General features: G+C 30.5%; 1 protein-coding gene and 1 long non-coding RNA gene across 7 annotated transcripts in view; one reads left to right on the forward strand and one right to left on the reverse strand.

Moving 5' to 3' along the window:
- LOC123261849 (voltage-dependent L-type calcium channel subunit beta-2) overlaps positions 1–17980 on the forward strand; it is a 30748-nt gene that overhangs the window by 1228 nt on the left and 11540 nt on the right. For 4 of the 6 annotated variants that reach the window (XM_044723703.1, XM_044723705.1, XM_044723704.1 and 1 more), the window contains exons 2-3: positions 8881–8982; positions 17465–17581. In XM_044723703.1, the coding sequence (XP_044579638.1) occupies positions 8881–8982; positions 17465–17581 (219 nt within the window). Of the gene's footprint in view, positions 1–8880; positions 8983–13986; positions 14465–15901; positions 16736–17464; positions 17582–17980 lie in introns of those variants that run through there. The other 2 variants (XM_044723708.1, XM_044723707.1) reach the window with 2 other exon arrangements.
- Positions 1715–5788, reverse strand: LOC123261876. Its single transcript, XR_006508799.1, has 5 exons — positions 5479–5788; positions 5132–5367; positions 4787–5033; positions 4127–4705; positions 1715–4061 (listed from the first exon to the last, which is right to left on the reverse strand). It is a non-coding gene; the product is annotated as an uncharacterized LOC123261876 (long non-coding RNA).

Genomic DNA, 17980 nt, shown 5'->3' on the forward strand with positions numbered 1-17980 from the left:
CCCTTTATCATCTTCTTTTTCTTTTTTCCTGCCTTACTTCCATCTTTTTTATATTCCTATATATTTTTATACGTGGATGTATATCAATACATACATCCTTGTAAATATATATAGACGTAAACGTATGAGAGCAGACTGCACCTTGACGTCTGCTATTTAATCTACTTGAGTGTTATCCACTATTGCCAAGGTTAAGAACGTTTTTTCTTACTTTTATCTGATTCTCTTTGTTTTTCATCCTTGCAAGCCGCTGAAATAGTTTAACTGGTTCCTAGAATCATCCAGTTCGCTCTAAGTGCTGTTCAGGCGGATAGAAGCAAGAGCAAGAGACACGAACATGGCTAATCGTCAAAAAGAGTACTATATACTATATTGTGTATACATGGGCTTAGTTGATCTTAGGCGTACTTGCACCTGCGCTTAAAAATAAACTTTTAAAAATTTAAAACGAAACCCTCGGGCAAATTTACAGAATTGCTATTATATTATTATATTATATATTTATATATATGTGAAAAGAGAATGGAGAAACGCCCATAAGTCATTTATTTCACGAATTATTATTCCTTTTATTTTATTTCAATTCGTAGAATTTGTGACTAATAATTTAATTGTATTGAATTTTTATTACTTAAAAAAATTTTTTTTATTTATTTTAGGGTTTCATTTAGCATCTTGAGGGTGTTTAATTAAAGCTAATTTATTTTGTTGATGGTAAAAGTAACTAATGAGCTGCTGCGGGGATTATTTAATGATACATAAGACATGATCAAATTGCAAGTTTATTTTTTTGTTCGTATGTATTTAGCATGTATTTATTTATTCGTAGTCTGTGCTGGGTAACTTCGGTGTGTATTATCAATGTGTGCGTATGTGTGTTGTTTTAAATAAAACCAGTGACGAACAAAGAATTTAAAAGTATAGGTTTATATGTATATATATAGTAAAATTTGGGTATTGTATAAAAAGTAAAATAATAAAATAAAAAAACCGTTATCTTATAAAATTGACTCTTGAAACTCAGCACTTGTGAAATGAGGATAAAAAAAAAGGTATCCGATGTGATGCGCAAAACCGGTCTGATGAGGGATAATGAAGTTTAACTTTAATTTTATTTTATTTCATACTTGAGTGCAGTTTGATCATTTTTATTTTCATTTATTTACATATTGTCTAAGTATTGTAGTCGATGGGTGAATTTTTATTATTTTATATTTTATTTAACAGATATTTAGTGCGATAGCTTTCACAAGATGACAGCTCGAATTGAATTTTGTGATTTCTCAGGACCAGTAATTTTTTTTTTTTTTTTAATCTTTTAAGTTTAACTGACCTGATCCTTATGATCCTGGTCCTTTCTACCGAGCCAGTCATCTCGTCATAGTCTTTACCTCGACTTCACTTAAGCTATACAATGTAGCACATAAATATATGTTTTACAGTATATATATATATATATATATATATATATATATATCTTGGGTGCATACCTAAAATATTGAACAGGTTTTTGGATAATACAAGAATTTTAGGGGAGAGTATTTTTAAAAGATATTATTAATATTTCTCTTTAATGAATTTCTTGACAATATTTACAAACTATTCTATTTAAATTTTAAAAAATAGTTCTGAGACAAAAAATAAAGGCTACTAGTTAATAATAAATAATAAATAAAATTTATTGATAAATCAAAGCTAGTGAAAGTTGATTATAATGAAAGCAGAAACTCGGTATTAAATACTGATACAAATATACGTATTTTATGTTATTATTAATATCCATATCCATAAAAAAAATACTTCGAGGCAAGTAAACATATACACGATAATAATAAAACTCGATTGGTATTAATATAATAATTTGGGACTTACATACAAATGTATATATCGCTCGCAAAAGGTTACTTGCTCTTAAAGTAGTCTAGACTTGTCGACTGTCGAATGATAATTAAAAATATTGGATGCCGGGTTTTTGGTTTAAAATCATGTGACGTGTCCTCGTATTACCCAGCCGCGGGTCTAGTATCTGGTGGACTAAATAAAAAAAAAATAAAATAAAATAAAAAACGAAATTAATAAGATTTAAATGCTGCTATGCGGACCATAGGCCGGTGGAGATCGGGGATAAGGTAAAGCTAAATGATGGGTGGTCAAATAAAGAATTTATGCTCGTTACCTGGGACGGTTTTTCTGCGAAATTAGCTTCGATTACACTCATACACATACATACGTATTTATTTTAAATACAGACCCATGAAAAAGATGATATATAAATATATAACGCTATAACGCAACGCATCGAGTAAAAAGACCAAACTAAAAACCAGCTAGACCAGGTATATTATATTTTATATCTACTATACCGATACCAGTAGACGTACTTTCTGTTGTATAGGTGCAAAACGCGATTAACTGAATTCATGAATAACTTAATAACAATAATCAAAGTATATTTATAACAATAATAATGCTAATACTAATAAAAAAGCAGTTGGATTGAGCACCTGGCTACACTTTTGTCGATTGCGCTCACCACTCCAATTTTTTTAACTTATTAAGGTACAATTTCAATTGTCGAGTGATGTCATTCTAATATAGAGAGTAATATAATATGAAAAATTAAAATTTGTCATACAAGAGAACAATACAATTATAAATTTGATAAATTTAAATATTACTATGTGGTTGCTGGGAACTCTCAGCTCGACGAGGCATGAAAATATGTCGGGGCCATTAATACCCGCCTTTTGCCTCCAATATACATACTTATCTCAATCTTGTGATAAAAAAACTACTGAGGACACGGTCCTGCAATTACGTCATCGCAAATACATAAAAGAGTCTTTAAATTTAAACAAGTATTGATAATTAATCAATAATGTATTTAAAGTTAAAAGTAAAGCTGTTTTGGATACTGGATTTACAAAGTACACACTGTCTAAAGAGTCGGCTCTTAACTTGATTTATATAACATATATACAACCAGCATATGTGTATTATATAAATAATATTATACATGCCGGGAGGTATGTATGATCAGAAAAGTATGTACATAAATACAATAATGTTCGAGTAGGTGCATTCAACCGGTGAATAAGGGTTTAGTTTGAGAAGCAGTCGCTCAGAACGGCAACCCTTTACTTTAAAATACAGAACCGTGGCTAATTTCAATGGCTGGGCTTTAATCTAACGGACTTGATCATCGATCGGTGATGAAATATTGCCGCCGAAGAAGAACAATAAGAAGATGAAGCAGAACAATCGGTGAGAAAGTGAAAAAAAAAAGGTACCGATAATAAATAGCAAGTATGTACAATTGTTGCTAGAGGATAAGAATTGTCTGGGTGAAGAAAAAATATTCATCGGTCCGGAGGCCGAAGAATGTAACCAAGTACTTTTAAACCAGGGGGCCACGGTCTGGACTACAGACTGAGGACTAGTAAACTTACATTAGCCGGGCCTGTAAGTCGTATCGACTCAGCTTCAGCGCCAGGTAGTAAAGAATAAGTAGGTATAGGTATAGGTAATCTGTGAACGTAAAAACGCGAAAGGTATAAGTTGAGAGTTTGCTTTTTAGGTTGTATTGGGAGGACCGAGGACAGAGTTACTTATACTTATACTTATAACGTAGGGACCTTTAAGAAGTAAAAGGTAAGATTTAGTTTTGGTTGTCGTGTCTGAGTAGTCCTCATCGTCCATCTTACATTACATTAGTCGCTATCGGCTCTACGCTGCTCTCCTGTTGACTGTTGATGTTGACGGTGCTTTTGCTTCTGTGTTGGTAATATAAATAGTTGGTAAATGGCGAATAAAGAGTCAAAAGTATCAGAGAAAGAATTTATAAAACAGATGAGATTAGTATTTGGTTATAAGCGTAGGTATGTATGTCGCGGCTTTTTCCCTCGGACTTGCCTTATTTTTCTTGCTCTTATTTTTGGTTTATCTTCACCAACTTCTTGCTGTTAGTCCATGTCTTGTTATTTTTATTCGTTTGCCATGTGGTGAAACTACTCTAGCGCACCAGCATCACTAGGTATAGAACTTAAACTACCCCATACTCTCTGTAACACTTATTATTATAAGTTACAAGGCTTACTCAGCTCAGATAGATTCGACGGATACATACCTGATGCAAGACGTGTATGGGTACAACACAGATGGAGATACTCTAGTACATAAGCTCGCTTTTGGCGGCCAAATCTTCCATCCATGGGGCATCTTCTACTTCTTCTTTATCTTATTCTTCCTCCTGCTATTCTCTTCAGTTCTTTCGTTAAGATTACCTTTAAATTTCTTGCTCAGCGTCCTTCATATTTTGGACTGCTAGCTTCTAGCTGCCCATTGCCCAGGAACCCGCCGGCAAATCTTTATACTTTGGTTCACTTCTTATATATTAGTTTCCTATATCTAAACTCTGGTATAGGATAGCAATTTTTACTCTGGTCTACAACCATGAGTCTCCACTATCTCGGCTCTCTTTTTCTTTGTCTTGAGTGTCCAGTCGACGTATTTACGTCGTATTTATACCTGATGGCGATCCTGCTGTCTGCCGTAAACTGAGATCCTTTTTTCGTTAAATCATTAACCAATTGTCATGCAAAAAAGATATATATTTCATTTTTATTATTTCTTCCTTTTTTTTTTTTTACTTGTCATTTCGGTTAAGGATTTTTCTGAGAACCGGGTATTGAGACACGGCAAATTGCTGAAATATGAATAACCGAAGATAAATTTAATAGTTGTACACTTATTTACAGTTATTATTATTAGTATTGTTCTTACTCACCGTAAAAAGGATCAGCCGAAGAATTAAGATCTTGTACTTTACTCAGGCAGATGATATGCTCACCAGAACATCAGAAGACAGGTGCAGCTGGACGTATCACGTTTCCGAGTATCTAAATATTTATAATTGCTTGATCAAAATTTTTAGATACTGTTTTTAGATTAGGATTACTTGATCAGCGTAACCCATACTCGAAACCTCAACTTTTTGATCATGATACTGGGAGTGATAATAAAGAATACATTGTCTAAAAAGAGAATAGAATTAGGTTTTATAAAAATTTCAGACACATAACACATAATGATACTTCTAGACATAAATGAAACACCAGTAATTTGTACATACGTCAGATGGCGTCTGTTCGTGACTGGTTCATATTATATCGGTCAACAGAAAATAATACATGTATTAAATGTTAGGTTTTATAAATTAGAATTCAAATAAGCAGCGGCAGCGGCGTCCTGTTGTTATTGTTGTTGTTTGTTGATAGTCTTGTTCTTGTTGTTATTGTTTCTGTTCCTCCCTTGGTGACTTTTTTGTTCTTTTAATCTTGGTAGTTCTTGCTTCACATTATCAAGTACCTGAAAGTTATTTTTAAAAAATACAGTGGGCTTATTTAACCGAGAATTTAGATTATACGCATTAAGAAAAAACAGGCGGCAAGACGGCGGTGATGCCGACTCTTACCTTACCTAGTCGATTGTAAAACTCTCTACTATTATTCCTGGAAATTTAATACAGATATCGTATATGTGCGACTACACGTATATATAAATACTGATATACGAATGTATACTTTATTCCCTTTCTCTACCGACAATCTTTCTTGTCGTTTTTCTCTCCATACTCATCCGACTAATAAAAGCTAACGTATGGGTTAGCTTCAAGGTCCTTTAGCTAAAATTCTTTTGCTCATCATCTTTCTTGCCTCTTATTATTATTTCATTCTTTATTCCACTCTTACTTACATATACATATACTTTTTTTTTGTTTTTTATTTCAACTTCCATCTCGTTTATTTTTATTGCTCCTCTTTTTCTCATTTTCTCACCAGTCACCAAAAATATAAAATATAATTAACTAAATTCTCTTATTACTCATCGCCTCTACTTACCAATACCAACTTTAAAACTAATACCACCGGGCATAGTTTTTTATTTTTAAATAACATCAAATATTTATTTCTATACTGTAATAATTTAAGCCCAATTTTATAGACAGTGCTGCCTACTTTGTTTTATTAATCCAATCATTTGGAAATACTATAATGATTGAAAAACAAAATTAAATAAAAAAGTTTAATTAACGATTTCATATGAAGTTTCATATGAAATTTAAGAAAACCAAGTGGGAGGTACGGTCTAAGAATTTTCTTAGCCAAAGTTAAATATTATATCTTCTTTGTAATGTAAGTAAAGAAGAAAAAAAGGAAAAAAACGAGTCTACTTATACTAGTTTTCTAGTTTAGTTTAAATAGGCACCATCTGTCGCAGGTCAATCACGTTTTAAAGAAAGTTCTCCTCTTTTTCTTAAAACATCCCAACAATACCCGATAATCTTGTGCATTTAAGACATCTCACGTAAAAATATGTACATCCCTTTCAACTGACCGTCGAAGAGCTGAGTGGAGGTTGTATCTGATAAATAATAAACGTCGAAAAAGCTATAACACAATGATAATAATTCAACACGCATATTGACAATTGAAGCATATTCACTGTACTAATTCATAAAATCTTTTCAGACTTACCCATGGCGTCCAAAAATATACCCATAAAAAAGGATGTAAAGAATAAAGTAATGAAGGTCATAAAAAGAAGCCATATAGTTAGCCATTATAACGTACCAAACTTGGTTTTTTTTTTCATTTTTATTTTTATTCGTACTGAAGAATGCCGAATAAAAATGTAGATGGGGATGAGGACATGCTGTTAGTCTGAGTTGACTGCATGAAACTGGGCACAACGAACAACACACGGTACGAGAATTTGCAGCCTAAACTCGACGTGAGGCATGTAGGCCTTATGTTGTTGTTCCTCGACGTAGGCCCAGACTTGTAGATCTGGTGGCTGGTGATTGGGCGGGGGTGTGATGAGCCCAGGTCCTGGATACATAAAAATAACAAGAAATCAGAATTAGTGTGAGAGAGAAGTTTGTATGGATACTTACAGACTGCATCACGTCATTACTTATCTCCTTCTTCTTTTATCTCTTGTTTCTCTATTTTTATCTAGCTGTCTCGCTCGTTTCGTATTTTATTTAAACAGAGAGGATAATTTTAGGGAAAGACCGGGAGATAGAGACAGTTGCAGATGAAAACGAGAGCGTAAGCTTGAGATCTGTAATCTAAAGCATAAGTATAAGTACTTATGTATGTTGTTTAGTTATGTACGGATGTTGATTCTTATGGATGTATGAATGTATGGACAGTACGGGTATGCTATGGACTTAGATTTTTATATTTATATTTAAATGTGTATGTGAGACCGTGAAGGGTGAGGGGAATGCTAAGACTGCGGTCAAAGTGACGAGGGTATGATGTTCTTCTTAATGCTCAACGGCAGGTATATTTTCTCACTTGTTCTTTCTCTCTGACTCTCGCTTATGTTCATCTACTTTTATATATATTTATAATAATAATAATATATAAATATGTATGTGTATACACATACTCATTATAGGTATACGTGCTTTTTTATATTCGTAAATTCCTATACTCATAATATGCGTATTGATGCTTATATTCTATATTCTATATTCTACACTATTTTAATTTATTTACCTTTTACCTTGGGTTTATGTAGGTATATAGATATAGTAGGTATACCGTATAGTAGTACAAAGTAATGCTGGAGTAAATATATGAGGGAGGAGAATTTTTGTTAAAAATATTTTTTTGGGTTCCTGGAAATTCAACATATTTTTTTTTAAGTTAATTGTATAGTACAATTATGCCTTTTACGCTTTTAAACTTTTGTTAGGCTTATTGAAGATAATTAATGTTTATTTTTCTTTTTCTCCATTTATTTTCATTTTTTAAAATTAACTAAATTATTTATATGTATGTATGCCGACATGTCTTCGGAAGGTTCTGGATTCGAATCCCAGTCCGAGCTATCTAATAATTTTTTCTCGCATATTCTATAAACTCACATTAAGATGATCCTCTCCACATTCCTTTCTCAATCCTTCCCTACCAATATCCTGTTACGTGAATGTGGAACGCTTCACGTAATAATTACCGTAACTCCTATTCTTTCCCGCTTCACAGAATTATTTATATTTGTAAAAAATGCTTACCGTAAGATGGACGGTGTGGCTTAATGTATATAGAATAAGCGAAAGGAAATTTAGTATAGACCGGATAGCTCAAATGGTAGAGTAGCCGACATGTCTTCGGAAGGTTCTGGGTTCGAATCCATTTATTTATATAATTATTTATATTGGTAGGAAAGGATTGAGAAAGGAATGTGGAGAGGATAATCTTAATGTGAGTTTATAGAATATGCGAGAAAAAATTATTAGATAGCTCGGACTGGGATTCGAACCCAGAACCTTCTGAAGACATGTCGGCTACTCTACCATTTGAGCTATCCGGTCTATACTAAATTTCCTTTCGCTTATTCTATATACATTAAGCCACACCGTCCATCTTACGGTAAGCATTTTTACAAATATAAATAATGCTGTGAAGCGGGAAAGAATAGGAGTTACGGTAATTATTACGTGAAGCGTTCCACATTCACGTAACAGGATATTGGTAGGAAAGGATTGAGAAAGGAATGTGAAGAGGATCATCTTAATGTGAGTTTATAGAATATGCGAGAAAAAATTATTAGATAGCTCGGACTGGGATTCGAACCCAGAACCTTCCGAAGACATGTCGGCTACTCTACCATTTGAGCTATCCGGTCTACACATTATATATATGTACAAATGAAAAGCTAAATGACTATTTTAATTGAATATTTTAGACCGTTTAACCATAGAAGAATTTGAGTAAAAATAATTAAAGCTATAGAGCATTTAAAAACGATAGTGGATATGATTATTAAATAAATATGTTATCGAAGAATATGATCGTGAAATTACAGGCAAGGTCTAACGGAAGAGCTTACACACTCACGGAGAAGAAACGTGATCGTGACAGCCTGCAGTTGGTGAATTTAGGCGTGCCAGTGAGAAGACACGTTGTTGTAAGTAATTAACGACCAAAAGTTTACAAAAAATCTAAGAAAATTAAAAAAATTTAATTTTTAAAATAAAAAACAGCAAAGTTATATAACAATAGCAATAAATTCACTTTGCACAAGTCAAAATTTCTTTAATAAAATAGTTACAATTTGAATAACGCTTGGCAAGCTTCGCACTCCACAATCGCAGCTTTAGCACTAATTTAATAACAATGCTTAAGCCAAAAAGCTGCGAGAACAGTAAATTTACAACTTCAGGCTGTTGAAAAAAAATAAAAGTATAAAAAAACTCGTCTATTTTATGAAACTCGACGCTAAATGTGAAAGTAAAGCACCTTGCATTGTATTAGCTTCTTTTCATGTTCAAAGAAGAAATATTTGAAACGTCGAAAAATTTTTTCAACGTCAATTATTCGTTTCGGTAATGTCTGCAAACGCATTACTACATTTTTCTATTCAACCGAGGTAAACTTAACTTTCTCGTACATTTTTCATTTCCCCGCTACGCTCCCGGGGATGCAAATGGTCACTCCATTGTTACATCTTCAAGAAGAAGAAAAAAAAAGAAAAAAAGAGACCAGACTAAGTAAAGAAAAATTTAACTACTCGCACATGATTTTAAAGAAAATAAAAATTCATCGTCTAGATTATCTTAAAAACCACCAACCACTTGAAGCTATTGTGCTCGAAAAAAAATCTTTACCTTTGCCGTATCTACACAAAGACTTAGTAATAATAATAACAACCGGGCAGGCTAAAGTTAAATTTTCCATTAAAGTAAATTAAACAAACCGTCGGACAAAAAACAATAATTTAATTTAAAATTTAAATATCATGACCTTGTTTTTTTAATCGTCACTTTCAAAGAAGTCTATGCGCTTGCCCTCAGTAATTTTTTTTTCTTCTCTCATCCCTCTTTAACTCACACAATTATTTCTTTCTTTAAACACACATACTAATGCATTATTTCATTTACTACTTTAACTTGCATAGTTGTATATAAATACATACTTGTGGATTATATATATATATATATATATATATATATATATATATATATATATATATATATATATATATATATATATATAAGCCTAAGCAGCAACGCGTCAACATTGCTCTCTATTCATTGGCCGCTATGCGCCGAAACAAAACGAAAGAGTGCACACGTCTTTCAAGGATAACGACTATGGTCCCAAGCTTTAATACTTACCGCAAGGACCTAACGCCATATTTTTGACAATTGAATTTTTGTCTTACATTATTTCCTAATTTAATTATATATTTATCATTTTTTTATTCAGTTTACTCCAAAATTTTAGGTAGCAAAACTATTTAATACTCCAATAAATTTTGCGCAATTTCAAAATTTTAAGTCTTAAAATTCTAAAATAAATTTATTAATATTAATTTTTTTAATTATTTCAAAAAACATCAATTGATATTTTTTGAATTAAATAAAAAGTTAACGCTCTAAATTGACCAAAAATTCAATTAATCTAAAAAATTTGTTAATTAAATGAGATAATTTTAAATTTCATTACTTTGTGGTAATTTAATTAGAAAGAAAGTAAAATAAATAAAGTAAAGTAAATGTAAGCTTAAATAAAAAATGATAAATAGTGATTAAAAAAGAAAAAATGCTGATAAAAAATGACCCTGTATGCAGAGGGTTAAAAATGACTGCAGAATAAAAAGAGTTTAAATGAGCCTGCAGTGTATAAACTCGAAATTTCCATGAGCAAAAAAATATACATAAGTAAGCTACAGTATAAAAAAAGAAGCTAATGAATAAGAGGATAGATTAAAGTATAAAGTATAGAATAGGGACATGAGGAGGCAAAGCCGCTATATATATATATAAATCCTTGTACAATTGACCTTGACTAGGCCCAAAGTATATATACCAATACGGTGGTTGGGGTGTTGCTCGCTATTTCGTAGACCCTATATCCCCTTTACCTTATTTCAGTGTTACCTCCACTTCTTAATTTCTTGACTCCTCTCTTCCTCGACTTTTTCTACCTCCTCTGGATCCTCCTCCTCCTCTCGTTCTTAAGCTCGATCCTCGTCTCTCTGCCTTGGGTCCCGGTATATATCTTGCTCCCTTTACAAGCTCGTGGTGATGCCACAGACCCTGTAGTTCTGCATTCGCAGACTCCTCCATCAAGGACACTACAAAAAGTACATTAGACGAAAACACGTTGCCATTATACACGACGACGGCTAAAAATTCTACTCTAGCTTATACTTATACTTATACTTATACTGTGCTATGCTGGATCCTCAATCCGAAGATCCGAACATCTGAACACCAGCCAACACAACTGTTACCAGTTACCACTAACACTTATACATATACTTCTTCTCGACCATCATTTTTTTATTTATTTTTTATCGTGGTTTATTATTCTCCTTTTGCGGCATCATCAGTACCTGTGGCCAAACCTTGTCTTTCTTTCGGGTACCACACTAAAGTCTTTGTAACTTTAAGATAACTAAGTCCTCAAAATAACAAAAAAAATTATTTAGTATCAACCATACATATATCCTCTTATTATTATTCAAAATTAAAATTTTTTTAATAATAATACTGCTTTAAAATTTAAATTGAGAATGTCTTTATAGAGTTAATAAAATTTTTAGACTATATTGACGCTCAAAAAAAATGCACTATAATTTTTATGCAATATTTTAATTACTGATTAAATTGTTTTTTTCCTATAAATGCAAAATTTTCAAATAAAATTGGACAATTTACTAACTAGAACTTTGCTAATAATATTTATCATTAATGTGTTCGCAAAGTAGCACTTTACGCACTGAAGCGGCGCCACGTGAGTCCAAGGTGACGCGCATTCACGAAAAAAGGGTTTTATTGCATGAATTTATTAGATAAATAACAATTTTTTTTGTATTGTCTTCAGAATATTAAGTTCTATCTTATTGACCACATTTTTATTAAAAATTAATCTTCAAAAGAAGATCATACGATAAAGTATCTTAGTTATCTGTAAAAAGATTTAACTAAAAATAGTAAATGTCTTAAAGTACCAAATTTTAGATAAATTTACCAAAAAAAAAGTAACTCGATGCGTGTGTTGATGATGAAATTAAAAAGATTGCTATATATAGCACATTTATATATGAAGTAATCTTGGTCTATTTTATCATTATCGTTAATAATAATGAAAGAATGTATAAATTTAAAACATTACCGCGGATTAATGATAAACACTATCATTTAATAAAATTGATAAAATCTTCGAAACTAAAATACGTGATTAAAAAACATACAGAATTTGATTTTATCAAAAGAAACAAAATATAATTATAGACATATACATTTATATATCTTACTATTTTTTTTTTCTTTTATTCGTGCTCATACTAGTCAAGATCAAGGTCAGCTTTTGTCAGTCGATAGATATAATAGTTAAATTCAAGTTTTTTTTTGTCTCTTTTTTTAGTGAGAGAGCCAGAATAAATTAGTTCATTTGGATTTGTTTGTTAGCTGATTAATAACATTTAATAAAAAATAATTAATTATTTAATTAAATATTGCGATGGTTTATTGTGAGGTTTGTTATTGTAGTGTAGGTGAATTTATTAAGTACAGTTAATGGCAGTAGGTAAACGATAAAACGTGTAAACAGGTTTCCTTATACGGATTTCGAGTGTCTCATACGCATTTTTATTTATTTTTTATTTTTATTACTTTTGTAGATTTTTTGTGGGTTTACTTGCAAAGAGAAGGAGAGAAACATTAAAAGAGAGAGACTCAAAGTTAATACGTTATTTTTATATATTTAGTCAATGTATTTATTACTAAATTATTCATATTACGGGTAAATAAATATCAGAGTATTAATTTTTAATATTACTTCTTATTCTTATTTTTACTTTTTTATATTTATGAATCCTGTAATGTAATTAAATAACTTGGACTTAGTTCTCTTCTGGAAAGTCCAATGAATTAAACAATTTTTTTTTTATTACTCCGAGTTATATTAAAAAAAAAAAATATTTAAAATAATTAATTAGATCTGAAGCTTTTTACGTACTAATTAGTCTCGTGGGACGCTGTTATTTATCAAAAAGTTTCTTAAATTATTGGAAAAATTTTATTTCTTAGTCGGTCAATAAATTGCCAGCTATTTTGCTTAATTGTTTTTTTATTTAATTAAAAAAAAAAAAATAGATTTTATTCAATATTTTTAAAAATTTTATTACTGGTTAAAGAAATTTTATTTTTTTTTATTTCAGTTAATAAAATTTTATTAGTTTATTTTAATTAGTAAAGTTTATTAATTTTTAATATTCATTAAAAAAAATTATATTTTTTATTAATTTAATAAAAAATTAATAATACTTTTTTCTTTCAATTTTTTTTTATTAAAAAACTAATTATTAAAATGAAATTCTTAAATAATTTTTTTAAAAATCCGAATCGAAATTTTTTTCCAACAATAATTGACCTCTTGTGGCCACACATGAAAGTTTGTTCCTCTGATCTTGAGTAGCTCACAAAAACCTCTACTTTATCAACCACGTCTTTGAAAGTACTTTTTTAAATGTATAAATTAAAATGATCAAGGTTTTATTAAAAATAAATCATTGCTTATTTATAACATCTTTAATTACACGTACAAGGCAACCCGACAACTATTTTCACGGATAAAAAAATTCTAAAATACTTGACAAAGTAACAAACACAAAACATAGTAGAGTATAATAAAAAGAATATTGTAAAAAAAAATGTAGGAAGTAGAAGCGAGTTGATGTTTATAAAAACTTTAGATAATAAATAGCCGATTATATTTACATTAGAGTAATAAATGACTAGGAAATAATAATCTTGATATAATAATAATAATAACAACGAATAACAAATTTAAAAAGCGTCAGGGAGCGATTGCTGGCAGTGTAGTAAATTCAAGTTTATTTATAGCGTAGGAGGTTGCGTTGCGTTCCAAAATGATCAGCACTCGCGAGGGCTAGACAGTCATCAAGTCATCGCGTCCGTGTTATCCACGTTTATATTTTTTTTTGTATATTACTTTTTAAAATTTACTATTACATCAACAGTCCCCGTCAACTGCGCTAGATTTATTTCGTTTTCAAGTTCCTTCGTGCTTTATTTTTATCTTCATTCTTGTAAAAAGTAACTCAAAAAACTAACCGATTTATAAATATAATCCGTCTCAATGTTTCGGTGCTATAACATATGCCCTCCAAACTCAAAATTTTTTTAATGACGCCAATTAATCTCTTTATTAAATCCGATAAATTCGTTAAAGAGATGATCAGCTGACAAAAATTTTATTCTTATAGAACTCTGTTTTAAAACTATATTCTTCTCTATTTAATTGTGTACTTAAATCATATCTTCATTTAGATTTTATTGTGTTAAAAAAATATTGAGTCAAAAATGGCGCATCATTTGCGTCCTACACGTCAATATAAATCATTTGGCCGAAGAAAGGTAAATAATGATCAAATGCATATTATAATAATAGGTAATTTAGATTTTTTATTTTTTTATTCCGAAATTTGTTGATATCATTTATTTTTTATTTTTAAAAAGAAATACTTCATAAAAATATTTTTAAAAGTGACAATTTCATATTTTCTTTTGAACAGTTTATTCCTTCAAAAATCCAAGGTTTTTATGTTTGTATTAATATTTTGATTTCTTCTTTTTAATTATTATTTTTTACTAACTTTAGTTTCACAATTCATTGTATTTATAGAAGATATTGATGACTTTTATTAAAAAAATGTAACATTTAAAGCTTTTAACATTTATAATATAAATAATTTGATTTCTTCTTTTAAAAAATTAATTTAAAAAACATAATTTACTTAAGAAGCATTGTAACATTTCTAGCTTTTTAAAAATTTCCACCTAATTAATATAATTTCTTCTTTTAAACAATTAACTTCATCAAGTATCCAAATTTCATATGTTTCCAGCTTTAATTCTACATTTTTTAATATTTATAAATCAAAGTCATCAAAAATCTTAAGATATTTTAAACTTTTTAAAAATCCTTTTCAACCCAAAAAATTCTTAAATTTAAATCCCCAATTTATTTTCTAATCAAAATTACTTAATCTTGATCTAAATATTCTCTCCTCTAAAAAACACTTGATAAAATATATAATCATTCAATATATTCTTCCCACACATCCATCCTCCTAAAAGAAGCTATAAATAACTCACAATATTTGTTTATAAATATTTTCCAAAAGGGGTGAAAGTGATAGCGAAGATATGTGGGTGCAGTGGCCGCGTCGTAACATTTGCGAGTACAACCGGAATACCACAGGGAGTCGTGACACCCGGGGTGAACACCAACGCGAAAAGTCTCCTCTTCCTCCCTCCTCCCCCCCCATTATATTATACTCTACTCTACTTTATACAGGGTTTACGATCGATATAGTATACTAGCCGATGAGCTTGGTGCCTGCGGACAGCAGAAGTTTCTCTTGGCCACCTGGTGGTGAACATACTAACCAAGGATTTTAAATAAACAATAGCAATTATAAAACACAGCAGTTCTGGTTTTATTTAGGTATTTATTCGGCTAATTAATCAACAGTATGACGCTCAATTATTATTTCAGATAGGCACTAGGGGAAGAAATCGATTGAGAAAAATCCGTGGGCGGAATTTCGGTACGAAACACTGAAAATAATGATTGGAGCGTTACGAAAAAAAGCAAGATTTAAGATTTAAGATTAAGAGTAACGATATAAGGGCGAGTCTCATCTAGGGGTAAAAAACAAGGGGTCGTTGATTCAATCAACGACACACGAGGACTGTTGCCTCACCGCGCATGCGCCGCCATCTACATTCAAATGTCTATACTATACCTATATTCTTCGTCTGTATATAATACATTTATTATATCTAGTACGTCGGCGCTGATGCATCGCTAGATTCACTAGCACTACATCCACTTTTCCATACAAAATTAACCCTCAGTATGAAAAAAATTACTCGAGCACACTCTTCTTTTGCGCCTCCGCGTTATTTTATTCGCCGCATACTAAAATAAATTTTTAAATTAAAAAATCCAGTTTAATTTAATAATGTCGAGATAAAATTGAACTAATAATAATTGGTGAAGAAATCAGTTTCTCGGTAGGTGGCGAAACGGAAAATGAGACTCGGAAAAAGATAATATATTTATTTCACACGGTAAATATCATTTGTATGGGTCGAAAAAAATCAAGTGGTATCGTCAGGTGTGTCCAAATAAACTGCCGTAAACGTGAAAAAAAAAAAGAAAATTTTTGTCAGCGCAATGCGGTATTGTATTATCGCCGTAAGACTTGAGTCAGTGAATGAAATGTCGGTCAATGTGTCTCGGGCTTTTGAACTTTACCGTAATCATCATCATGTGGATTCGTAACTCTGTTATATTTAACACTAATCTCACATAAACCTCATTATTTATTTCTTCTTATAATAATATAAATAAGTAAACAAATAAACAAATTAAGTAAATTACATCAAAAAACAAAATAAAAACAAGGTTAGAAGTTAAGTGGTGAAGATACATACATATGATCTGAAGACAAGTATTTTTTTATCTCCAAAACTTTATAAGTTAATAAATAAAATAAACAAGTGTTATTAATAAGGAGAGCTGCGCAGAAACAATTATTTGTTTACTGCGTGGCTCTTTTTTCGGCGATGATAGGATATAATCAACATAACTCTGGCTACAATAAGCTATTTACTCAGGTATTTTTTTTTAATTAGTTTTTTTTATTTTATTTCTTTTAGATCAAGAGTGCGGGCTATTTTTTTTTAAGATTGAGTTGAAGAATGTTTGAGAAAAAATGAATAATATGTAATGTTTATATTACGCGATTTGCGATGTATTTTCACTGGGTTAGTTGTGTGATGACCTCGATATTGGATAAAATACAGGCGAATAGTTACAGATATTTAATTGCCGCTTGAGAAGCCATGCAAATATTTATACGGAGCGTGTATGAGGATAATCGTTCTAGTGTGCACATATTCAAGTGCATCGATTTTATTATTTTCTTATTATATGTTAGACACAAGATTTTTTTAGACGGCTAAGATAATAATAACAATAATAATAGCGTTAAATTTATAAATTTATAACCGCGATAAGAAATGAAAATCGGTGGAAGAATGTAGGCTGCCTGAGAAATGAGAATATGTATTGTTGAATATTGTAAATATGCGCATGACTATAGATTGTGGCATTTGGCACTCGTTCAAAAGCTTCCTGGGTAAAACAGGGTGAGTCGAGGCCGTTGCTAAGGATACCGTAACCGTTACCCCCGAGACTGAGTTTACATGTCAATTTTATTTAAAACACATTCGAATAAGTATTATTTATTTTATTATTGTCAATTTTATTTGCTGAGCTTGAAGCTTATTTAAAAGTCAATTTATGTATACTTAAATAATTTATTATTGCATTTATATTTTCAGGGCTCGGCGGATTCAAATTATTCACAACCGAGCTCGGATCTTTCTCTTGACGAAGAAAAAGAAAGTTTGAGGCGTGAAAAAGAACGACAAGCTCTTAGTCAGCTCGAAAAAGCACGGGTAAGTTTTTTTTCATATAATATTTATTTACTGTAAATAAATTTAATAAATTCAATGATATTGAAACCAACTGACTGTTCATAGAATTTTTATTAATAATTAATTAAATAAAAATCAAATTTTTGCTGATTTTTGTATCAAATAATTTTTAAATTTTGAAGATAAATTTTTTTAATCCTTCTAAAAGACACTATTGTAATTTCTTGACAAGTATTTAAGAATGTTATTTATAACAAACACTTGCGTTAAATTTTATATATATAAAAATAGATACTTCTGACAATTACATAACTCGGATTATTTTGACAGCAAGTGGCTTAATTGTTTCGTGACAAGAAATAATTTATCTATTACAATAAAACAAATTTTATATAAATTTACTTGTTGTAAAATGACAAT

Source organism: Cotesia glomerata, linkage group LG3, assembly GCF_020080835.1.
Source record: "Cotesia glomerata isolate CgM1 linkage group LG3, MPM_Cglom_v2.3, whole genome shotgun sequence".
Taxonomy (NCBI): domain Eukaryota; kingdom Metazoa; phylum Arthropoda; class Insecta; order Hymenoptera; family Braconidae; genus Cotesia; species Cotesia glomerata.